General features: G+C 39.6%; 1 protein-coding gene and 1 long non-coding RNA gene across 2 annotated transcripts; one reads left to right on the top strand and one right to left on the bottom strand.

Moving 5' to 3' along the window:
- Positions 1-16,597: 16,597 nt before the first annotated feature.
- Positions 16,598-18,545, bottom strand: LOC133660693 (uncharacterized). The gene is made up of 3 exons (XR_009827866.1): positions 18,453-18,545; positions 17,570-17,711; positions 16,598-17,138 (listed from the first exon to the last, which is right to left on the bottom strand). It is a non-coding gene; the product is annotated as an uncharacterized LOC133660693 (long non-coding RNA).
- A 1,592-nt stretch (positions 18,546-20,137) lies between these two features.
- On the top strand, positions 20,138-26,043 carry LOC133660692 (CCN family member 3-like). Its single transcript, XM_062064271.1, has 5 exons — positions 20,138-20,188; positions 20,348-20,576; positions 20,659-20,913; positions 24,834-25,057; positions 25,133-26,043. Exons 1-5 carry the CDS (start codon positions 20,138-20,140, stop codon positions 25,424-25,426), a joined length of 1,053 nt encoding a protein of 350 aa, XP_061920255.1. The 3' UTR covers positions 25,427-26,043.
- The last annotated feature ends 374 nt before the right edge of the window (positions 26,044-26,417 follow it).

Genomic DNA, 26,417 nt, shown 5'->3' with positions numbered 1-26,417 from the left:
AAGTAATTTACATTTATTTATATAGCAGATTTCACAGACAGAATCACAAAGTGATTTACAGTGTGTATAGAAAATGAAAGCATAGTAAAAAAAAAAAAAAGTAAGAATATAATTTAAAAAAAAAAAAATGTAAAGTGAAATTTCCTCCCATTCCTCGCGCCCCACCTGTCATGTCTCTATTCCCCACCAGTGGGGCGCGCCCCACACTTTGAGAAACGCTGAGTTATTGTCTGGCTTGAGTTGGTAGCACCTGCCCCTACTATAAGCGATTAAATGTAAAATGTTACGCTACAAAGCAGCTCTTTTCCCCGCTGGGCATTTTGGATTCGTTGGTCTCCTTTTGCAAACAAGAAGCCATATGTGTGAATTGACATCTATTTCCCTACAGTCACATTTATAACGCTAAATGTGCACTCTGCATGAGAAATGTTTGGATCCATACATTATAGGGCTTGTCCATATGGCTGTCAGGTGTTGAGAGTGGAATGTTTTTTTTCACACGAATAAGATTTTGATCTACATGCATCAGTGGAGGCTCCTCCATAGAGGTGGAGGAGGCCTGGCCTCCCCAATAATTTGAGAGAAGAGAGAGATTTAAAAAAAACAATAAATATATTTATTTTATTTATTTATTTTAACAAAAAACATATTTTTTATTTTTTATATTCATATTATTTTAGTTTTGTTCATAAATCTAAATGTTCCCATGGCTAAAACCCAATATTGCAATTGTAAAGCAACAGGCCAGATTTCCCTATCAGTTTGTATTAAGGGAGGCCAGGCCTCCCCTAGGAAATTAGCTTCTCATAGAAGTCAATGTAATGCGTGCTTTTTCATGCCAATATGTGATTGGCCAGATCACTGAAAATGGGTGGGCAACGGAGGCCTGGCCTCACCATGCATTGTGTCCAGGGCTGAAAGATTGACATTTTGTTCGTCCAATCACATGCTACTGGTTCATTTGGAATCAATCCTTTCCTTTCCTAATCAACACAGAAGCCATTTTGAGAATTCGCCAGCCACTTCAGTCAAACAAACACTCGCCATAGTGGCTACGAGTGTCCTATCAACTTGTGCTTTTCAGGAAATTTAGAGAACACCCCTGGCTATCATCCGTGAAGTTTATAGCTCATATAGCCAAATACTTTTGCTTAAAACGACCTCGGAAATCGGCGAGATTCTGGCGCAATTTGAGATCTGTATTTCTCAGTAAATGAAGCCAGCACCAACCTGTGGAGTGGAGTCCAGGAGAGAGCATGCCGCCCCTCAGCTAAACCAGATGTGAGTTGAACTAATTAGATGTCTCTACCAGTGTTACACCACTAGTTCTCAGTAGTAATAACACTCCATTTTGTCTGTGTTTCTCAGCAGATAAAGCCAACTGGAACCATATTTTTACATATTTTATATTAAATATATTGAATAAAACTACATATGATAAAGAAAGTGTTATCTTATCTTTTTTATATGCTAAACTTGATTAAATTGGTGATTACATGTTGAAGCTGTAGAAGAATGAAAAATGTAAGCTAAACAAAATTGTTTTTAACTACATAATTAAAATTCCTGCCTTTTACACATGTTCACTTGGCGTTTATATAACATCCAAATGTCATTTCTCAGCTTAATTATCAGGCAGGCTCATAGACTTACAGCAATGTAATTTCTTCAGGAAGGCACAAGGCTAAGCTCTGCACAATGAATTGCATCAGCAAGAACTTTCTGACTGTAGCTTACACTCCAAATAGTATGCCTTTGGCCAGCACAAAGACAGATAAGAGAACAGGGAACATTCCATCGCGAGTGAAGTGAGCAAGCGGAAAAAAATGGCCTCCTCAATTCTGGAAGTCACCAGCCTCCACTGACATGCATGCAAGCTCTTTCATTATCCATCTATCCATCCATGTTAGTTCAGCTGAAATGGGTCCGTATTAGGAATAATAATAATAATAAAATAACTTTGAAATCAAATCAACTGGATCTTTCAGTGCAGCTATTAGCGCCACTCCAATGCAACATGGCAGCTTCTAGGGGAGAAATGTTTCTTTAAAAATAAAAAAATTAAATGTGTCTTCTATCATTTAAGACGAGAGTTTGGACAGTTTATGTAGTTTTATGCTAACGAGCTGTGTCTGTGTGTGTGTGTGTCTCCAAAAAGTGCTATATTGCACTTTTATCCCATTTTTTACATACAATATACAGTGGGCCTTTTTTTTGTTGACTCTTCCTATGTTTAGTGTTTAGTTCCTGTTCAGCACTCTTATTTTCTAGTTTCCACTTCCTGTTACTTGTCTTTGCAGCACTTTTACTTTGTTTGCCAGCGTACTTGTTCTCGTTGAGTAATCAAGTCTATTTAGGTTCATCTGTTTCTGCTGGCTGGTTGCTGTAACATTGCTTCTTGTATGTCTCATATTTGGAGATTGCACTAAGTCTGTTTTGTATTTGCATAGCTTCCCCTGTGCTTCCTGTGCACTCCTAGCAGCACTAGTGTTTTGTTTTTTTGTATATTAAATCATTTTTACCCGCACGCTGTTCTCTGCATCTTGGAATCACAACAACGACCACTACGATGCGGCCAAAGTGTCACATACAATAGTACTCTGTAACATTAGCAACACTACCATAGCTACAGCGCTAACCTTTCACTAAATTTGTTTATTTGATGCGGAGAAATAAAATGAAAAAACTTACAGATTCCATCATGCTACACCTGTAGCTGACGGCCAGATAGTTGTTTTTTGTGTTTTGAAGCCTGCTTATTTATTTATTTATTTTTAAATTAGGGTGTAACCATTGAGCGATACATCGATAGATCGATTTATATTCCTAAATTTTAAGTATATCAGAATCAGATATAAGAATCAGAAATACTTTATTAATCCCCGAGGGGAGATTGAAATTTTCAGCACAATCCCATTGAAGATCAGACAAACATTACAAGGAGATAGAACAGGATCAAACATTACAGGGGGACAGAACAGGATCGCTGACAGGTCTGCCAACTTCCTGCGCCCCTTACAAAAAAAGGTGAGATACAGATAAACAATGGGGGGGTGAGAAAAAAATAAATCGATCTAAGCCTGGGCCCCTGGAGAGGGGGTCCAGACTGAGGCCAAGGGGAAAAACACCTCATAACCATAGCACGCATCCCTCTTACATGTGTGTACATACATTTTGATATATAAATAGAAATTTTGGCTCGGCAGGTTTGACTTCTGGAATATAGGTACCGATTGAAGATTGTTTTAAAATGGAATAGATCGTTTTTATTGATAATATAAAAAGGAAAAAAAATGTCACGATCGGCTTAACTGGAGTAGGACCCCAACGCAGAGCAGAAAAATAATTGAAAATAATAACAAAAAGAGCACTCAAAAATAAGCGAAGACAATAATAACTAAGGTTACACAGTTAAGGTGTGAGTAACAGAAATAGAACACTTGAGGTGTGGAGAATACCAAGTACCAGAACACGGCACTGCCGGGAATGGGCCACAGGGGACGAGAAGCGTGTGTGGAGCCAAAGCACAGGAAATGTACACAGCTGGAAGAGTGAATAATCAGGAAATCTACTGGCGGCGAGTGATGGGACTGGAACGTAGGAGGAAATGAGTATCAGGTGTGCACACAGGTGGTCACACCCCGTGACCCAAAAACCAGGCACTGCAACAAAAAGAAGATAGGCGGCAGCAGAGCTGCCAGATCATGACAAACATTGGATTTAAGAACGGCAGATTAAGTTTAACACGTTAACGTTAAGTCCATTTTTTCCGTCTGTGATGTCATCAAAACAAAAATGGTATATAGCTACGTTGGCTGAGAAAGGTCACAAAAAACGCAAACGCCACAACACAATATCAATAATTCAACAGCGTTGACTTACAGCATGATTGTAAAAGCCATAACACATACAAACAACACAACACAACAATTTAAAGCCGCAACACAACTTTAAGTTACAAAAGACGCGACCGCTTCATTGACACACCGACTTCCAGAACACCACAACATGAAGTGTGACACACAACACACAACTGGCATCTAAGGAGAAGTCATTTCATCAGAAACTATTAATATTAGAAGGGATGGATGAAGGAGGCAATGGGAAATTAGGAAGGGAGGGACAAACACCATCAACGTACGGCCGGGTTGGGAAACTTTATTTAGCAGGTAAATCTACTGTTAAAATTTTGGTTACTGTACATTTATTGAAAATTGCTTGAATGATTAAAATTAGAGCAGAAAATGTTTCCTCTTGTTGTTTCAACCTAATGTGTTGTTTAAACTTTATTTAAATAAGATGTGAATTCATTGGCCATTAATTGTTGTTTACTTGCTTGTTGGCATCCATAATTGATTTCTACATAATTCCCAAGAAATAACAGGAATACAAGAAACTTCACCTGCAGTGTCCAGTATCCAGTGTTTATTTCAAAGTCACACTGGTTGATTTCTTTGTGTGAAAAAGTTACTGAATCGATTTCAGCTCAGTGAATCGTTTCGGGTTGCATTGTTCTAAAAAAAAATATTCTCCCTAAATCGTATTGGCAACCACAAATATCGAATCCAATCGAAGTTAAAACGAATCGTTACACCACTAATAAAAAAGCTTTATCCTGTGAAGTTGTGGTTGTATACGGGCTCATCTCGTCAGCAGGTGGTATCATGTCCATTAAGGTTTTTCTGTTTAGAACTTTTAAAAAAAACGGAACATTAAACCTGTTTGAGAAGTGGACACATTCCTGTTGTAATGTAATTTAAAAGTCACGTTTGCATAATAAGGCCTAGTACTGCATGATTGTAGACCACTACAATGTACACCAGCAGATGTTTTTTTTCAAGCTTCCCAAATTGAAAGCCCAAAGAGTGTACCGTATTTTTCGGACTATAAGGCGCACTTAAAATCCTTTAATTTTCTCAAAACTCAACAGTGCGCCTTATAACCCGTTGCGTCTAATGTACGGAATAATTTTGGTTGTGCTTACCGACTTCGAAGCTATTTTATTTGGTAAATGGTGAAATGATATGTGTGACCAGTAGATGGCAGTCACACATAAGAGATACGTGTAGACTGCAATACGACTCAAGAAAACAACACCAAAATGTTATATGTTCCATTGAAAATATAGAACATTACACACGGCGCTCAAAAATCTATCACAATGTTTTAGTACAACGAGTCCTGAAAATGTGCGCGCATCCACCTTTGTAGTCTGTGCCGACACCATAGTCGATAAGCTTCTTCTTTTTCTCTATCTTGTTGTTATGGGACATTCATCCTCCGCTGTTGCCATTTCTAAAAGAAAGTAGTGTAAAGTTCTTACTTATATCTGTCAGTAAACTCGCCATGAAAGCACTAAAAACTACTGGTGTAGTGGGTTTACATAATTTTTTATTTTTTTTATTTATTTTTTTGTCCTGTCCAGCTTCTCAGGCAAATCATATAGTTGATGTAGATGCCCATATCGGCTGTTCAGATTTACTTTACAAAAGAGAAGTGTAGGATACTTCTCTTGTTGCCTTATTTGTGTTTGACTTTATTCAATGTATTTATATTATCATTTGGTGCAGCCGGGCCGGAGCAGGAGGGGATAGAAAGAGAAAAAAAGGAAGACAGAGGGGGGAATTGTGGGGACAAGAGGGGGATTAGACAGAGAGACAAAAACAACAACAGCAAACACAACAACAACAACAACAACAACAACAACAACAACAACAACAACAACAATAGAGCAACATCAGCAAATACGACATGTACAAATATGATGGTAAAAGTAATAGCAAATAAGCAGTTAGCGAAAATAAAAAATAATACAGAAATGACAATGAGCATTATTACACTAAAAATGGAGCAATACAAATACCAATAGAAATAGCGCTATTGATAATGAACAATACCAATACTTTACCTTTATTATCAATAATACAGTTGTTCAAATGCAACAATACATATACATAATGATAACTTGAGATACGAAACAATGCTGAAAAATGGGGGGGAAGAAAGAGAAGCAACCTACATTAACCTTGTAGATTGTTATAGTAACAATAGGTTAAGCTTTGTCACAGTGCCATGTGTTATACCCAGTTTACCCTAGGGCAGGGGTGGGAAATTAATTTTCACCGGGGGCCGCATAAGCAACCCGAGCACTGCTGGAGGGCCACACGACAATATTTCAATTAAATTTTGCTCAATATTATTTTTTATATACCGTAAAATAAATAATAATGATGATAATAATAATAATAATTAATAATAATAATAATAATTTAATTTAACCTAACTTAACTTTATACAAAAGCAGATTGCTTTTGATGGTCACTTTATCCTGCATTATCCAACATTTTTCCCCATCAGATTTGGACAACCATCTGTTGTTAAAAATAGTTTTTAATCATATTTATTTTATATTGTTTTTTTATATTGGTTTTATATGTAATTGTTTTTTCTTTTTATTCAGTCATTGGTGGAGCTAAGGATAATATTTGAATATTATTTTTAATATTGTTGTGCAGCACTTTGGAAACATTTTGTTGTTTAAATGTCCTATATAAATAAAGTGGATTGGATTGTCACACCGGCCAGCTAGTCCCATTTCAGTCCTAACATGTCCAAACACGCATTTACCTCTGTGAACAAGTCATTACCTGTGGTTGTCTCTTTAATTGACTGCATGACTGCCAGCTACTCCGTGATTTGAAAGTCTGCAGTTATCCCACGTAAGAAGAAGAGCAGCTGGGCGGTGTCACGTACATCACAGATCTCATCCAAAGTTAGCGAAAAACAGTCCTTGTCTCCGGGCATACAGCGCAACAAAGTCCAATAAGCACTCCTTAATAAACTCTCCGTCAGAAAACGCCTTACTTTTTCTGGCGCTTTTGTGAGAAATGACGAAACTTGTCCTGACGGCTGCATCTCTGGGGGTGTGAAATATGGCAAAAAGTCCTTGTTGGCTTTGCAGTTTTACCATCAACGCATTGGCCTCCCTTGCGCGCGCTTCATCAGACAGATTCCGGTATTTTCCCTCGTGTTTCTTCGTGTAGTGGCGATTAAAATGATATTCTTTAAACACAGCAAGCTGTGTACCACAAATTAAGCACACGGCTTTACCATTAATTTATGTAAAGAAATACTTGCCAGTCCAAAACACGCCATTCGTCATCAACTTTTCTTTTTTTAGCGTCTCATCACTTGTCTCTATGCACCTTCACTCACAGGTTCCCCCCGGACATACGGCATAAATAACACATTTCAAAATAAAAGCAGCACAGTTGTATTGCGCGCACGACATAGATGTTTTTTAAACTTTATTTTGTAATTTGTTATTGCGCCGTTCAATTCACTCACAATCGCACACGCGCATACGTCCACACGGAAGTAATACAAATAACGCTTTTCAAAACAAAAGCAGCACCGTTGTATTGCACACTCGACATATACTTTTTGAAATTTATTTTGTAATTTATGATTGGCCTCACGCGGGCCGGACAAGGATGCGCAAAGGGCCAGATGCGGCCCGCGGGCCGTACAATATCCAGGTCTGCCCTAGGGCAACAACATTAATATATGTTTGATGAAACGTGATTATGTGCATGAGCGTATGTGTGCATATGTACTTGTATATGTACAGTATGTGTATATCTGTTTGTACAGTGAATGTATATGTACAGTATGTGTATATGTGTGTTTGTACCGTGAATGTATATGTATAGTATGTGTACGTGTGTGTTTGTACAGTGAATGTAGATGTACAGAATGTGTATACAGTATGTGTGTTTGTACAGTGAGTGTATATGTGCATTATGTGTATATGTATGTTTGTACAGTGAATGTATATGTACAGTATGTGTATGTGTATGTTTGTATAATGAATGTGCGTGTGGACGTACGAACTTTGAGTGTGTAAATATGTACTGTATTTGTATATGTATGTGGGAGCGTAGGTACCTATGTATGTGTGTATGTATGTATGTGAGTATATGTGAATTTGTGTGTACAATACATTTGACTCCCAGTGTGTGTGGGAGCCAGAGTACGGCCCCAGCCCCCCCCGAGAGCCCAACCCACAAACAGTAGGTGTGGTGCCCAGGGAACCAGGGACCACCGCCCCCATGCAGCCAAGCCGGACAGTGACAGGAACCCCAGAGCCCGGCCCACCGCGCCCCCCACAAGGGCCAGCAGCAGGCCGCAGACAGACGCACCCGGCAGAGGACAAGGCACGGGAAAAGCAGTGGACAGCCAGACCCCAAGCCAGCGAGAGACCACACCCCACACGGGCAGAAAGGCGGGACGCCCCGCCCGAGGGGCCCGGAGACCCCCCGCAACCGGACGGGAAGACCGTCCCCGCCCCACCGGCAACCGGGCCCCCACGAGCCCACTCCCCACCCCCGGAATGCGCGGCGAGGCCAGCCCCCGGCCACCCCACCCAAAACGACCGCCACAGGACCACCCAGCACGGGGCCACGGGAACCACCCACCACACCCGCAGGGACACCAACCATGGAGATGGAACAACCAGCAACCGCCCCGCTGAGTCTCCCCCTGAGGTAGGGGGAAAATAAAAAATAAAAAAAAATAAAATTAATAAAATATATTTAAAAAAATAAAAATAATTAAATATATTTTTTTAAAAAAGAATTAAAAGAAGATCACAGACATGCTGACACACAAGGTCACTACCCCAACAACTGGCCGACTCGCAACACCTCGGAAAACCTTGCAGCACCAAGCTACCACAGTAGACGCAGGGACTAGACCCAGCAGGCCCCAACCAAGACGGGTACCCGGAAGGGATGGACGGTGGGTTTACATAATTCACCCAAGGAACTTTAGGTATTAGAGAGTTCCGGTCGGACACTTCCGGCATTGTTATTGCACTAGTGAGCCACGGATGAGAAGATGCTGCTCCGTTATTGATTTAAGTGAAGTCTGAATGTCATTAAAACAGTTAGCTCCATCTTTTGACACTTCTTCCCTTCCCATCCTTGCCCGGTACACCGCTACAACAAAGATGACGGAGAAAAGACGCTGCCGAAGGTGAGCCATGTAAATAAGACCGCCCACAAAACGACGCATCCTGAAGCAACTGTCAGAAAGCGGCTTGAAGATGATCTGTAAAACAGAATCTATGCAACATTTTGACCAAAGAACCACCATTACATGTCATGTAGACCACAAGAAAGTGTTTTCAATTTAGAAAAAATATAATATGTGCCCTGTAATCCGGTGCGCTTTTTGTATGAAAATAGACCTGACTAGGCCCGCTCATCGGCAGTGCGCCTTATAATCCGGTGCGCCCTATGGTCCGGAAAATTCGGTAGTCGCTCTAACTAGTAAAAGGTTCTAATTTCTAAAAGTTAGTCCATGTCACAAGCTCAAAATTTGATGTTTTTAAACAAAACAATCAAAGAAAAACACTGCTGTTTAGCATATGTTACCATTAATGATTTATAAATAATACATAAAAATTGATTTCTGTATTTTTCACATTTGAAATTTGAATTCAATAACATTTGTTTTTCGACCCAAATAGGACGAGTAGTGCTCATGGTTTCCACTCACGACTGTCTCGTAAACATGCACATAACGTGTGCATGCACAAAAAAGCAGTCCCCAAGTGTTACATGGGGCGTAACTTACACGCTTGGAGCAGAGAGCCAATGGGATCTAATGCTTGCTGCATGTTAGTTAGTTAGTTAGTTAGTTACAGGGATGTAACGATATGAACATTTCATATCATCTTTATTGGGACCAACATTATCATAGTATTGTTGAATGTGCTCGTAAGGTATTTATACACACACTGAAATCTTTTAACCAAGTTTTATTAAAAAAATAACTATAGTAAGTTGACACACAATATATTTTCTTGGCAGAAGGAACCTTTTTTGGATTCTTTAGAGCCATACTGTCATGATCCGTCATAACAGATCATGTCTTCTAATGGTTTGGAATTTATGTTGCCAGTGCTCCTAAGACTCCCTTAGTTACGTTTTCCTGTTGCCCGGAGAGTTGAGTGTTTTACACCTGGTTCTTTTTCATGGTTATTGGTTCCACCTGCTACCGCCTTACTTATGTCTCTTGTTAGGCCCTGGTACCGTGCACTCAGTGCGGTTGCATTGTTCGTCTTACGACAAGTTATTTTCGTGGTGCCGTTTGCTATTGTCAGAGTTAAAACGTTTTGTTATGCTATGCTAAGCTTGTATTGAGCGTCATGCGCTTCCAACGGCATGAGTGTACTTTGCCTTGCCTTGGATTTAAAGACTTCTCCTGCAAAGCTGTTTTCTTGCATGTCCTTCCGCATCCTGGGGAACACAATCCTCGCTACGACGTGACCCAAACGCAACACATACTGTATTTTCATCTAAATGTGTTTGAATGTTTTTTTGTTTAGTTTTTTATTGATGAAGGAAAAGTGAGTGTTCCCTTACATTACGTCCGGTTCATGTCACGTCACACGAGTTCACGTTAAAACATTCCTTTGAACATAGAATGATCACTCTTTTCTAAGAGAGCACATCTTGTAGGTTCAATGTGCACGATTGAATATCTTAGTTGTTCAGACAGAATTGTGTATACAAATTTAGCTTGTGGGATGGGATGTTTCTTAATGTGGAAATACATTAATACTGTCTTGTATTCACAGAGGCATTTAAGCTAGCTACCAAGCTAGCGGTTGACGTTTCGTGAGTTTATTAAAGTGTGGCTATCAATTACGGATTTAAGACCATTTTAATTTAAAACCGTAATACTAACCGTCATGTCAGGAACTCGCATGGCTGCAGTTGTTGTGACCCCAAAATGCAGGAACCAGGAGGACGAAGATCAGGTAAGAGGATTTTAATAGGATAAACTGAGAGGAAGCATTCTTGCATGTAACAGTTCAAACATAAATCAATCCTCGAGCACTAAGGAGCGCTTGTTCGTTCTCTTTTGTCCGTTCATTTGTTTGTTAAAATTTTGCATAATTGAAAACTAGATACCGTTTTGAGATTTTTTACTTTAAAAAAAATTTTTTTTTATCAAAAGACAAAGCGTGAATATATTTTCAATTTAATCTGAATTTGTATATATTGTCCTTACAAATGTTTGCAATATTTGGGTTATGGTTATGGTAGTTTATTTCTAGAGTACATACAGTTACAAGGCAGCACGGTGGCAGAGGGGTTAGTGCGTCTGCCTCACAATACGAAGGTCCTGAGTAGTCGTGAGTTCAATCCCGGCCTCGGGATCTTTCTGTGTGGAGTTTGCATGTTCTCCCCGTGACTGCGTGGGTTCCCTCCGGGTACTCCGGCGTCCTCCCACCTCCAAAGACATGCACCTGGGGATAGGTTGATTGGCAACACTAAATTGGCCCTAGTGTGTGAATGTGAGTGTGAATGTTGTGTGTCTATCTGTGTTGGCCCTGTGATGAAGTGGCGACTTGTCCAGGGTGTACCCCGCCTTCCGCCCGATTGTAGCTGAGATAGGCTCCAGCGCCCCCCGCGACCCCAAAGGGAATAAGCGGTAGAAAATGGATGGATGGATGGATGGATACAGTTACAATATGGTACATCACTTCATTATTGAATTTGGCTAGAGAAGCTGACCAAAACATTAGTAAAACTCTCTGTTATGACTTAGACTTAGACTATCTTTCTTGATAGCCAAAGGAAATCGTTTGATCACAATAGCTCAATTACAAGAAGAAAATATGAAAAATACTTTCAAAAGCACTACAAAATAGTAAAACATATAAAAACAATACCAAATATATTGAAATTATAATAACAATACAATAAGAAAACAATAAAATGGGTACACCATAAAATACAATTAAATTAACAGGATTCACACAGTTACAAATAGACGAAGAAACATAATTACGGAATAGACAAGGAATGAATAGGAGTAAGAATTTAATACAACGTAAATTTACGCAATTTAAAAAGAAAGGTGCGACAATGTTGAGCAAGTAGATACATGTATAAATAATTAAATAATACTAATATTAAATAATTCTGAGTATGACTGAGAGGAATTGCAAGTAAGCTGTCTGGTGCTTCCGACAACTGACCCACACTGCCAAGATGGTTTTATGGCATGAAGACATGAATGATGTCAGACCGTCCAACTTCTGGGCGGTATTCTCTGTGTGGGCCGACCACCTTGACAAAGTGCATGAAGCCCTATAGTACAGCAGGAATCTATGATCACGGTGGATGTGACTTTGTTTGGAAAAGATGGTGTTAAATTTCATTTTAGAGTGGCGGTTAAACATTTCCTTCCACTGGACAGACTATTTGATCATGACATGTGGTGCAGGGTACTCACACTTCCTATGGGCGGTCAGACAGCCTTCAGTCTTCTTCTCTCTCCTCCTTCTCACATTACGACATCTTTGCTTCTCTTCCATGTGCTCCCCCTGAGTTTCTTCGCTCCAGACATTTCACAGATAGTATGAATGTGCGTACTTCCCACCTCGTTCTGATATCACACACATACTGAAGCAGGACAGCAAATAAGCCTTCAAATATCCGTTTTTAGGAAGTGTTGTCATTGAGTTTAGCTGACAGAGGTGAAGAACAATAGCTTTTGGATTAATGTAAAATAACATAGCTCAAAACTGGTGTTATAGTGGCTTGTAATAGCATTTATGTCCTGCTTTAGTGGTCAGTATAATTGGTGTTTCACATCCCATTTGAGTTGTCTGCAGTGCTTGTATAAAATATGAAGTGTACAAAATGTGATGATATTGCTTATGTTGTTTAATACAAAACCATTTTAGTTAGAGCTGTCGAACAATTAAAATATTAAATCGCTATTAATCACAGTTTGTTCATAGTTAACTCGAAATCAATCGCGATTAATCGCAGATGAATAGAATTTTTGTCATTAGAAATTCTACCCCAGACAGATAATATTCAAGTTTATATTACCATGATTGGACAATTAGTTTGCTTTAAAGAAATGTTTTTAAATATTATGCTGTTTTAAACAGCTCAACACAAAAAGGATTTAAAAACACTTTTAATGACAGTAAAACAATTCCGGCAGTGTGTTGGTGTCTTGCCAGATTTTGTATTTTATAGGAATACATAATTTGTATTCCTGCTGTAGAAGCCCTTGCATTTAGAGTAGAGGAGCTACACTTCCATGTTTAAATATCAGTTTCACGCATTAACAACACAAAATGTGGATTGTTACGATCATCGTCTGATTGCCAAAGATAAATAATAAATAAATGAAAGATGATAGGTAATGATACCTGTGATATTTCTACCTGAATAAATGCTTCTGATGTTCTGTACATTACATGTTGTAAGGTTAATGGTATTCATATCTCTGCATGACATTTTTTAAATCTTTTCTATTTATTTATAAAATGTAATATTCAGCCTGCAATGAGATGTAAGCAGGGGATCATGTGTACATTCCTGCAACTTCCTGTTTGTAAAAAATATATTTTAATTAGTATTCATTTAATATACTAACAGCATTTCTTGATTAATATTTATAAATTAAGATTCCTAATAAATGACACTAGAATAAGCACACATTTGATTGGTAAATCATAGTGTAACGACCTGGAATGACACTTTATGTGTGGTGTTGGAGTTGTCTGACTTTTTGTGTGGCTGTAAATGCATCACTGGCTAAGTGCCATATGTGCATGTGTTGGCGCAAGTGAGAAAGAGCGAGCGGCTGCTGTTGATATAACAAAGTTGCTTTTGGTCTGGTTTGTACTGCAGAAAATGACCAGTTTGCTAGATATAATTTTGTTTACTAATGTTTTGGTGATGTGTTTATGGCCGACAATAAAGAGTTTTGCTCAGTAAAGTGATCGATGGAATTCATGTCCTCAAAGCGTCTCGACAGACGTTACAATATTTGAACAATGATGACGAAAACGGTTTTCTCTGTCGTGTCCGTGTGTCGAAAATTGTTATGCGCTTATTTTTTTATTAGATTTTGTGCGTGGCATAGACTTGCCGTGCGCAGAGGACGCTTAAGCAGTGCGCAATTGCACATGCGCGCACCTTAGAGGGAACGTTGCTTCCGGGACCCATTCCATTCACTATATAAAAAGATCGGATTAACAAATCTAAATTAGGCATCATACCATGCCGTGTGAACGTAGTCTAATTCATTATCAACGTGTGGGATTCTTTGTATGGGCACTCCATTCTGCAGTACGATATGCTAGCAGAGGGACTAGTTTGTTATGCACAATATAAACTATATATACATTCCTGCTGAAATTGCCTGACTTTGCTTATATTTTCTTTGGACTAGTCCATGTTTTTAATTATTTAAGGAAGTTGTCGAATCCAAACAGAAACTTATCATAGAGGGCCATAGGAATATTGGCACCAAAAAAACCCTCACAAAACAAAAGAAAAACATTTAGGATATATATAAGAACAACATTGCTATACTGATGATATTTCAGGAGGAGCATTTGACGTTAATCTAAGTGTTTTGTGAAGTGGTTCAGCTTGAATTGAGCGAATGTAAAAGTGAAGATAGAAGGTGTTTCGCTTGCAGCCATTTGTTTCAGGTTGTACTGGAAGAAGAGCAATGGAGAAGTAATTGTCAGGCTTGTCACTGACAGTTTGGTTATCTTTTAGTTTTTCCTCTGTTTGTGTTTTATTTCCTGTCTGCGCTCTTATTTTGGTTCCTTTTCCTGCACGTCTCCCTGAGCGCTCGTTTCCCTCACCTGTACCTGATTGGCAGTCTGGCACACCTGGTGGCAATTGTCAATCAGGCCACTATTTATACCTGCCTCGCCCTCCAGTCAGTGCTGGAGTATTGTTTGCTGTGAGCTGTTCCTCTTTGCAGCTGGCTGTCTTCTAGTTCCTCGTTTCCCGTTTGCTGGTTCCTGTTCACTGCTTACAGTTTGCCTGTTCCTGGTTCCTGGTTTGTTTTTCCTGCATTTTGGACATTAAATCATGTTTTCCTGCACCAAGCCTGCCATCTCTGCATCTTGGGGTTCGTCATCAACAGCACCTGACAGTAATGAGGCAGCACAGTCTGCAAACACAGACACACAGAGAAGTTCCACATTCTTCACTTTGTGTAGGCAAACTATATTTGAGGAGCACAGTTTCTTTCACATACCAGAATGTCAACCAATCAATCAATCAATGTTTATTTATATAGCCCTAAATCACAAGTGTCTCAAAGGGCTGTACAAGCCACGACGACATCCTCGGTACAGAGCCCACATACGGGCAAGGAAAAACTCACCCCAGTGGGACGTCGGTGAATGACTATGAGAAACCTTGGAGAGGACCGCATATGTGGGTAACCCCCCCCCCGCCCCCCCCCTCTAGGGGAGACCGAAAGCAATGGATGTCGAGTGGGTCTGACATAACATTGTGAAAGTCCAGTCCACAGTGGATCCAACACATCAGCGAGAGTCCAGTCCACAGCGGGGCCAGCAGGAAACCATCCCGAGCGGAGACGGGTCAGCAGCGCAGAGATGTCCCCAACCGATGCACAGGCTAGTGGTCCACCCGGGGTCCCGACTCTGGACAGCCAGCACTTCATCCATGGCCACCGGACCTATGCAACTCCCCCTCGCAAGGGACAGGGGAGAAGAGGAGAGAAGAAAAGAAACGGCAGATCAACTGGTCTAAAAAAGGGGGGTCTATTTAAAGGCTAGATTATACAAATGAGTTTTAAGATGGGACTTAAATGCTTCTACTGAGGTAGCATCTCTAACTGTTACCGGGAGGGCATTCCAGAGTACTGGAGCCCGAATAGAAAACGCTCTATAGCCCGCAGACTTTTTTTTGGCTCTGGGAATCACTAATAAGCCGGAGTTCTTTGAACGCAGATTTCTTGTCGGGACATATGTTACAATACAATCGGCGAGATAGGCTGGAACTAAACCGTGTAATATTTTATACGTAAGTAGTAAAACCTTAAAGTCGCATCTTAAGTGCACAGGAAGCCAGTGCAAGTGAGCCAGTATAGGCGTAATATGATCAAACTTTCTTGTTTTTGTCAAAAGCCTTGCAGCCGCATTGTGTACCAACTGTAATCTTTTAATGCTAGACATAGGGAGACCCGAAAATAATACGTTACAGTAATCGAGACGAGACGTAACGAACGCATGAATAATGATCTCAGCGTCGCTAGTGGACAAGATGGAACGAATTTTAGCGATATTACGGAGATGAAAGAAGGCCGTTTTAGTAACACTCTTAATGTGTGACTCAAATGAGAGAGTTGGGTCGAAGATAATACCCAGATTCTTTACCGAGTCGCCTTGTGTAATTGTTTGGTTGTCAAATGTTAAGGTGGTATTATTAAATAGATGTTGGTGTCTAGCAGGACCGATAATCAGCATTTCCGTTTTCTTAGCGTTGAGTTGCAAAAAGTTAGCGGACATCCATTGTTTAATTTCATTAAGACACGCCTCCAGCTGACTACAATCCGGCGTGTTGGTCAGCTTTAGGGGCATGTAGAGTTGAGTGTCATCAGCATAACAGTGAAAGCTAACACCGTACTTGCGTATGATGTCACCCAGCGGCAGCATGTAAATACTAAAGAGTGCAGGGCCAAGAACCGAACCCTGGGGAACTCCGCACGTTACCTTGACATAGTCCGAGGTCACATTGTTATGGGAGACGCACTGCATCCTGTCAGTAAGATAAGAGTTAAACCAAGACAAGGCTAAGTCTGACATACCAATACGTGTTTTGATACGCTCTAATAAAATATTATGATCGACGGTATCGAAAGCGGCGCTAAGATCAAGCATTATATATAATATATACTGTGGATATGGAACGCGACGAGTGTTTCGAAAAGCACCAACTCGGCGAGACTAAATAAAAGAAAGCAAATGTGTGCAAAACCCAAAAGAGTTAAGCTTTTACCAAAGGCAACAATCATAAAGGAAGCTTTCAGCACATACGCAATGTTGACATGTATAGTTATATTTTGATTAAAACTGGGAAAACACGCTACCCGTAAACAGCGCGTGCAACGGCAACAAACATGGCAGTAGATGCAAAGTTAAATCATAAAATACAACCTTACCCGAGCAAAAACAATGCATATTTACCTTGACCGAGCCACACACAAAAGAAGTTGTAGATTTCCATGCTTTTCCAAGTTTCCATCTGTTTTGTCGTGTAGAATGGCGTCTGGAGCACAATAGTTCGAAATGGCTGGGAACGCGACTGACGTATAATCCTTGATATCAGCCAATAAAGTATTGGGGTCTATTCCATTGCATTGTATTTTTTGCTTGTATCTGTTTTTTTGCAGGAAGATTTAAGCCTCTTTTGTACTCAGATAGTTTGTGCGCTATTTTCTGTACAACAGCCATCTTGGCTTGTTTGACCACTACTGGTTTTTACTTTTGGGAAGAAGTCATGTAATGGAATACAAGCAATAGAAAGGCCTTGAGTGAAGTCTAAAGCAAAATGTTATTCTAACTGCAGGTTGGATTTGTTTATTCTATATTAAAGAATAATTAGCAAATACTGTAGTGTTATTTATAGTGAATGAGTGGATCTCTCAGTAAGTCAAACATGTGAACATTATTATGCTTCAGTGACATAGCACAACACACCTCTGTGCAGATGCGTTGACCTCCCACTGATCCAAGCTGCCGACCATCCAAATTTTCCTAACTTTGGATCTATTTATGGAAGCAGTAAAAGATCCCAATGGGTATAACAGGCATTTCCATGTGTGCCCTCCCAAGAAGGGCTCTAGGAAAGAAGAGGTCAAAGAGTCACCACCTTTTGATAGATGGAGTGAAGGGAATCCCCGCGTAATGACATGAACATCCTGCACTAGGGAAGGGAATCCCCCATTTCTGTTGCTTTTTTTTGCTTTTGTGGGAATGACGCACACATACTTTTTTATGTTCTGTATGATCAATTTCTTAATCTACGCCACCTATCTATAAATTTAGCCAGTAAACTATAACTTATTAGTAACTGTTGTGTTATGAAGAAGGTATAGTAGTTAACAAGTTGTTCTTCTTCTTCCTTTCGGACATGTTTGATGCATGTTGAACCTTAAACACAATATTTAACTGATTACTATTCTAACTTTGTAAGCATGTTCCAAATAAACTACTACTACTTAAATTAATAATCCTGCTATTGTTAACCAGCTATTACAGTTGGTATAGGGCAGGGGTCAGCAACCCAAAATGTTGAAGGAGCCATATTGGACCAAAAATACAAAAACAAATCTGTCTGGAGCCGCAAAAAATTAAAAGCCATATTACATACAGATAGTGTGTCATGAGATATAAATTGAATTAAGAGGACTTAAAGGAAACTTAATGACCTCAAATATATCTACAAATGAGGCATAATGATGCAATATGTACATATAGCTAGCCTAAATAGCATGTTAGCATCGATTAGCTTGCAGTCATGTAGTGACCAAATATGCCCGTTTAGCACTCCACACAAGTCAATAACATCAAAAAAACTCACCTTTTGCATTCACGCACAACATTCCAAGTTTGGTGGACAAAATGAGACAGAAAAAGGAGTGGCATAAAACACGTCCTAGAAAGTCGGAGAAAGTTGTACATGTAAACAAACTACGGTGAGTTCAAGGACCGCCAAAATTAGTAGGACAAAACGGCGCTCGCCAAATACTCGAATCAGTGAAGCATGTTTAATATAAACAGTGTGCTTTATAACAATTAGGGAGGTTTGTGTCATATTTGTCCTACAGAAACCATATTAAAACTAAAAATATTTTTTTTTCCATTTTTCATACATTTTTGAAAAAGCTCCAGAGAGCCACTGAGCGGCGCTAAAGGGTGTCGTTTGTCTGGACACCAGGGTGCAATAAAAAGGCAAAATACCCTTTTTATTGGGGAAAATTAAACGGAAAAAATGCAGCAAACAAGGAAAATTATAAGAAACATCATGGTTGCCAATCGGGAACAGGTGAGGGAGCCTTTGCTCAGACCGGAGCAGTGGTGGGAAATGGAGGCAAACAGGAAGTGATACGAAAAATAAGAGCACTGAGCACAGGAATTTCACTAATTCCATGCTAATAACTCACTCCTGTTACTTTCAGTCCTGACTTTGGGACTCTATATAAGAATTAAATAAAGTTGCCTGAGATGAACCAATACAGTAATATACATTTTAAATCATTCAATATGTGTATCAAAAATAATTTTCAAAATAATGAAATTTAAGTTGATTTTGAGCATTAAAACAAGCAACTGTCACATACACACACATCTATATACAGTATATATTCAGCGAGCATATTATGTGTGCTGAATATATACACAACAAAGATGACTAATTCATTCATAAATATTTATTTATACTTTAACTGTGCTGCTCAATCAGCTTTTACAAAAATAAAGTGACTAATAAAATGTTGTCCATTTAAAAGAAAGGAATGGTAAAGTGCTAAAAAAAAAAAAAACATTTACCGGTAACCTTGTGTATGTATTTAAAAAAACAAACAGTTAAAATAGCAGCAATGAAAACAAACAACAAAACACAAAATCTAACTTCCTCAAAAAGAAAAGCATTGTGTGATGTTTAAAAAGCTGCACACTGGTATATTGACTATTGATTAACTCTTGGCAGTTTTAGCACTCTAATAGACTCAATGTGTAAAATTCTATATTTAAATAACTCGTATTGGATCAATATTGTTTTTTTATCGGGAGTGAACAAGTTGTATCCGGACAACCGAAGTAATCAGTGTCTATACGCTATTTCTCCTCTACTGTGTCTCGATCTTTGTTTTTCTGTAGCATTTTATGACTACTGCACTTACTATTTTTTACACAGTGTTTAATTTAATGTAGTAAGGTAAAAAAAAAAACAGCATTTTCATCCTTGTTTGGATTTGGGAAAATAAATATTCCGGTGTGACATCTTTCCTGGCAACATGTGACAATAAAAAGGTGTCATCCTCAAACACATCAGGCGTTCTCGCTGACATTCCTCCCCATTGGTTGTCATGGCGGCAGCGGGGCAGCTCCCCTATATAAGGTTGTGCTCTCCTCGGCTTCAGGCGCAACGACAAAGAGATCACAACCTTCTGCTACAACTAGAGAGAGAAGAGGGAAACGTCAACCCCAAACCCAAGGACTCAAGGGAGCTTCAGTGCTGAAGATATTTTCTTTGTTATTTAGAAGATGGCTATTTTGTGTGATCGAGCTCTTTTAATCCTCTGCTTTGCTGCACAGGTAAGATTTGAACTACAGTATTTTAATTCATCATATAGTCTTTGACTGTGTTAGTCTTTGAGTGTCACCAAACCTACTCAGAGCTTAATAACATTACTCAACTTAATGAAATGATGGTAAACACAAGAGATATTTTCAAATAAAAAATGTTCCACACAGATGTTTACGTTAATCTGGTCCCAAACTTGTCCTCGGAGATGCCAGTGCCCAGAGGAGCCCCCGAAATGTCTCCCTGGGGTGCCTCTCATTCTCGACGACTGCGCCTGCTGCCTCGTGTGCGCCCGCCAGAAAGGTCAAGTGTGTTCCGAAACGAACCCCTGCGACACACGTAAAGGCCTGCAGTGCGACTACGCCTCTGAGGACCACAAGAAGCCTGGTGTATGTGTGGGTGAGTCATTTTGGAGTGACGCACTTGACAAGTACAAGATAAAGGAAAAGTGTCTGATTCCATCATGGTTTCTCTGGTCTAGCTAATGAAGGACAGGTCTGTCTTCTGGACGGGGTGGTCTACAAGAACGGCGAGATGTTCTTCCCGAGCTGCAAGCACCAGTGCTTATGCCGTGACGGGCAGATCGCATGTGTACCGCGCTGTAATGTGGACGTCATGCTGCCTGGGCCTGACTGCCCTGTGCCAAGGAGAGTGCAGGTCCCTGGGGAGTGCTGCGAGAAGTGGGTGTGTGATCCCCCGGCGGAAGCCAGCGCACTGGGGGGCTTTGCTATGGCAGGTGAGAATCACAATCAGAATACCTTTATTGTCATTGCATGGAAACAACTAAATTGAACAGAAATCCAGCTCAGTGCTTTTAAAACAACCTACATAAAATGCTCTTAAGACAACAAACAATAATAAAACATTTAAAAACATAATAAAACATTTTAAAAACATATTGCACAGCAGATCTTTATCAGAGTTAAGCAAGTTAATAAAGTGGTGAGTGTTCAGGTAAGTGCAGAGTTTAGGGCAATAACAGCTCTAGGATAGAAACTGTTTTTCAGTCTATTTGTCCTTGCATTCATGGTCTTATAGCGCCTCCCTGAGGACAAGAGTTCAAGCCAGTGGTGACCTGGGTGGGATGAGTCCCTGAGGATGCTGTTTACGCTCCTGCTGCAGTGTCTCTTATACAGGTCCTCTAGAGATGTAAGAGGACATGCAGTGATCCTCTGGGCCGCGTTTATGACCCCCTGTCATTTCTTTCTCTCTGCCACCGTGCAGCTAGAAAACCACACGGAGATACCGTAGGTCAGTATTGACTCAACGGAGCAGCGATAGAAGGACAGGAGCAGTTTATTAGAAGAGCACTATATTATTTTTTTAATAGGTATGAGAACTAATACGACAGCTTGTCTCACACATATACTAGGATCAAAGGTTATGTAACTTCATGACTGATAATGCACAATATTATGTATGTGCTGTATGGCAGCACATACATAATATAGCTAATGTAAACCAATAAAGGATGCTGCCGATCATCCATGAGTGATATTGGCCCATACCAATATCGATGCCGATCACATGTGAACTGTCAATTTTTTGATTTATTTATGGTGAGTGCTATTGACAGTGTAACGATATCAACACAATGTGTAAATTACTTCTTTATTCTAGTTTATTACATACAATTCTTGACCAAAACAAATTCAATAATTAACAATAACTGAACAAAAGCAAAAACTACTATCCATTGTAATATGGTGTTTGGTTTTTGTGTATCGAGTCGATACTACTATGATTACGTCGATATTTTTTAACATCACAAAATCTTCTTTCGTTTTTTTAAAGTAGTATTATGTTTATAAACTCAGGAAATATGTCCCTTGACACATGAGGACTCAGCATATGACCAATGTATGATCCTGTAACTACTTGGTATCGGATTGATACCCAAATTTGTGGTGTCATCCAAAACTAATGTAAAGTATCAAACAACAGAAGAATAAGTGATTATTACATTTTAACAGAAGTGTAGATAGAACATGTTGAAACAGCAAGTAAGCAGATATTAACAGTAAATGAAGAAGTAGATTATTAATTCATTTTCTACCACTTGTCCTTAATAACTTTGACAAAACAATAGAATAATAAATGACACAATATGTTACTGCATATCTCAGCAGCTAAATTAGGAGCCTTTGTTTGCTTACTTACTACTAAAAGACAAGTAAGTTGTCTTGTATGTTCACTATTTTATTTAAGGACAAAATTGCAATAAGAAACATATGTTTAATGTACCCTAAGATTTTTTTGGTAAAATAAAGCCAATAATTACGGTTTTTTTGGTCCCCTTTATTTCGAAAAGTACCGGCAGCGGTACCAAAATATTGGTATTGGGACAACACTAATACACACACATCAAGCACACACTGGCAGAAATGTAGATCGGTGCCTATGCTACATATAACTACAAATGTCCACTGCTATTTAGTGTTGTTAGTAATGTTTTAATGTATTCAAATCACACTTGTGGTTACACTTGTGGTTATTAAGATCATTAGAGACATCCAAAAAGATCGCTATTTTAGTCAGCTGTTTTAGGTTTCTTTGTCTCAAACATGTCTCAAACAGCCGGTGTCATGTCACATAATTAAAGTGTCTTATTTTGGAACATTCTGACACTTGGTAAACAAGTTTGTGTTTATTCTATCATACCACCGGCTTGTTATTCCTAGCCAGGTAGAATGCCAGGCTCCGTTTGATTGGTGTAACGGAGTCCAACATCACTAAAGCTTACTTATTGGTGAAACAGAGTCATATGACAGTGTTGACAAATTAATTTGTCTTTGCATGTCTCAATCAACAGATTATAAATAATTATGATATAAATAAATGTAACGATCGGAATGAAACTCAATGTAACGCAGTAAAAGTAGCGTTTCTTCTTCCCAAAAATACTCAAGTAAAAGTAAAAACATTGTTACATTAAAACTACTCGTGACTACTACAGTTTAAAAAAAAAAGTTACTTAAGTAAATGTAATGGAGCAAATGTAGCGCGTTACTACCCACCTCTGGTGGAGACACACAATTTGCTGCTAGCTTGTCAGCTGAGTGACTACAAATAAAGGCAGTGGCAGCTACACTATTGAAAGGCATTAACTGGCAATGCGATCACATGCTTTTTCAAGAAAATCGGCCGATACTGATCGGTTGCTGATCGATCAGCACAGCCCTAAAAGCAACCAGTTGATATCAATAGATATTGGATGAACACATTTCAATATTAATGCTTCACAAAAGTGTGTAAAAAACAAAACAAAAAAACCCAGGTACAATAAAAAAAATACACAAATTTTAGAAGAGAGCAGCTATATTGGCAGACATTTTTGGCTCAAATCGTAATATATTGTAATGCATGCATTAAAATTAATACAGAAACTAGAAATGCACAGTTCTATACTGTTGCACCCACTCAAAATCAATCAAACCTGATCATTAATATCATAGATGTACTGTATAAAGGTCGTGTTAGAGGTCATCAGGTTGTGTGCAGCCTAATGTTGTGTCGTATTTTCACAGCAGATGTCCACAAACAGTACAGACCGTTTCCTGGCTTGGGAAAACACACACTATCAATGGTTTCACAGTAGTGTGAGACACACATAGTTGAAGGGTTATTTACTGGGCTCTGACCTGTCATGGAAGGGGCAGCAATGAAAGAGGACAGAGCAAAGAGAGTTGGGAAGCATTTACAGGATAGATTATACTGTCGTCTCAGTCTCTTCTGACTCTGATTTAAGGTTTTATTTACAGTCGTGGTCAAAAGTTTGACATTACACTGACCACAGAACTTTCCTCCAGAAGGTCTTATCTTTGTCCATGTGATGTCAGATGAAACAAAAATTGAGCTGTTTGGCCACAATACCCAGCAATATGTTTGGAGGAGAAAAGGTGAGGCCTGTAATCCCAGGAACACCAATTCCTACCGTCAAGCATGGTGGTGGTAGTATTATGCTCTGGGCCTGTTTTGCTACCAATGAAACCGGTGCTTTACAAAGAGTAAATGGGACAATGAAAAAGGAGGGTTACCTCCAAATTCTTCAGGACAACCTAAAATCATCAGCCCGGAGGTTGGGTCTTGGGCGTTCCAACAGGACAATGACCCCAAACACACGTCAAAAGTGGTAAAGGAATGGCTAAATCAGGCTAGAATTAAGGTTTTAGAATGGCCTTCCCAAAGTCCTCACTTAAACGTCTGGACAATGCTGAAGAAACAAGTCCTTGTCAGAAAACAAACACACTTAGCTGATCTGCCCCAATTTTGTCAAGAGGAGTGGTCAAAAATTCAACCAGAAGCTTGCCAGAAGCTTGTAGATGGCTACCAAAAGCGCCTTATTGCAGTAAACTTGCCAAGGGACATGTAACCAAATATTAACATTGCTGTATGTATACTTTTGACCCAGCAGATTCGGTCACATTTTCAGTAGACCCATAATAAATTCATAAAAGAACCAAACTTCATGAATGTTTTTTGTGACCAAAAAGTATGTGCTCCAATCACTCTATCACAAAAAAATAAGAGTTGTAGAAATGATTGGAAACTCAAGACAGCCATGACATTATGTTCTTTACAAATGTATGTAAACTTTTGACCACATCTGTATATGACAGCCTTATTCTCATGATGTTCTCCTTTGTGCTCCCGCAGCCTTTCGTCAAGAGGATACCGTGAGCTTTGATTCCTGGGACCCCAGCTTGAACTGCATCGAACAGACAACGGAATGGGGGGCCTGCTCTCAAACTTGCGGCACAGGTGTGTCCACTAGGGTCACCAACAAGAACCGGCGCTGCGAGATGGTGAAGCAAAGCCGCTTGTGCATGATCAGACCCTGTGAGGACCAGCAGGACCAGACAGCGCTCACACTGCCAAAGGTGAGACTTTGGGCACGTTATTGTTTCCATTTTAAATAAAAAAATACTTTGACGTCTTTTCTTTTGCGTCTTTAGAGAGGAAGTAGATGCCAGAGGATGGTGAGGGGCGACACAGCCGTCCACCTCTCCTATAAGAACTGCGTCAGCGTGCAAGCCTACAAGCCGCGCTACTGCGGAAACTGCACGGACGGCCGCTGCTGCACCCCCCACAGAACCAAAACCGCCTTGGTGGAGTTCACGTGTGCGGGCAATAAAACCAGTAAAAGGCCTGTCATGGTGATCCTGACCTGTGCGTGCCACAATAACTGCCCACGGGAGAACGCCGTGTGGCAGCCTTCAGACCTGGCCTACAGCGGCATGACGTCATAGGTCTGCCACAGCTAATGACTGTCGATGGAAACATTCCCTTTGGTTGGACAGCAGGACCAACTTGTTAACATGAGTTGCATCAACTTGAAACAACACTTAATCCTTTCATTTTTAGCACGTACAAAATTTCAGAGGTGACGGCATGTGGAAGTTCCTGTGCACACATTAGAGTTATATCTACTATTCTTTTTAGAATGAAAATCACTTAAACCTTAGGAAATAAAGACGCTCCTCTTTTGGGGATCACTTACAGAATACTATGTGCTTATTGTTAACTCACAGGGGGTTCCTTAACCCTGTGCCTATAAAGTACATTATTAAAAGTGCTGATATATCATTGACATGTGACAAAAAGCTTTGTTGGACGACCATGATTGTGAAAATATAGCTTCAGGTGTGCTTTACACACTTGCTGCTATAGTTTATATCACTGGAAGGGTTCAGATGAAAGCTTGCAGGAGACAGTTTCCAAGTAGGAAATGCATTTTTAAAATAGCCAGACTGCGCTCTAAACGAAATGGCCCTAAAAAAAAAGGGCTCAACCTATGATCAGAGGTCATTGTTGGGACTTTGTGTCACTTCTCACATCTGCCTGCAGTCATCTCCCTTGTTGCTTCTTGCCATTAATGCAACAGTCAAGTCCTTTAGTGTAAATGACAAAAGTTTTTTTGTAAATACTTGCTGTACAGTTGTATTTGTATTTGTACTTTAACCAGTGGAAATGTACTGTGATGTTTTGTGGTGTCCTTTTTCACTTCTGCAAAAATGTTCTTTAAAAAAAATGTATTTTTGTATCTTCATCTTAGTCACAACATGTAAGAATAGTTTATGATTGAGTCTTTATCCTGAATGTATAGTTACATACAATATTTGGATGACGAATGTTTTGATGATCTGGTCTTTATACACCATGCACCACCATGTATCTGAAATAAAACAAGATGTGATCAATGTCTAGACACTCAGATTTTTATTTGAAAAATTGCACACA

This window comes from Entelurus aequoreus, linkage group LG11 (genome assembly GCF_033978785.1).
Source record: "Entelurus aequoreus isolate RoL-2023_Sb linkage group LG11, RoL_Eaeq_v1.1, whole genome shotgun sequence".
Classification (NCBI taxonomy): domain Eukaryota; kingdom Metazoa; phylum Chordata; class Actinopteri; order Syngnathiformes; family Syngnathidae; genus Entelurus; species Entelurus aequoreus.
This window is presented reverse-complemented; position numbering and strand designations above follow the sequence as displayed.

What these genes read in the sequence shown, in the direction of transcription:
- LOC133660692 (XM_062064271.1), top strand. Translation starts at nt 20,138, where the DNA reads ATGGCTATTTTGTGTGATCGAGCTCTTTTAATCCTCTGCTTTGCTGCA. An exon ending in TCCTCTGCTTTGCTGCACAG is followed by an intron (nt 20,189 to 20,347) that starts GTAAGATTTGAA and finishes TGTTCCACACAG; the next exon opens with ATGTTTACGTTAATCTGGTC. An exon ending in CAGCGCTCACACTGCCAAAG is followed by an intron (nt 25,058 to 25,132) that starts GTGAGACTTTGG and finishes TTGCGTCTTTAG; the next exon opens with AGAGGAAGTAGATGCCAGAG.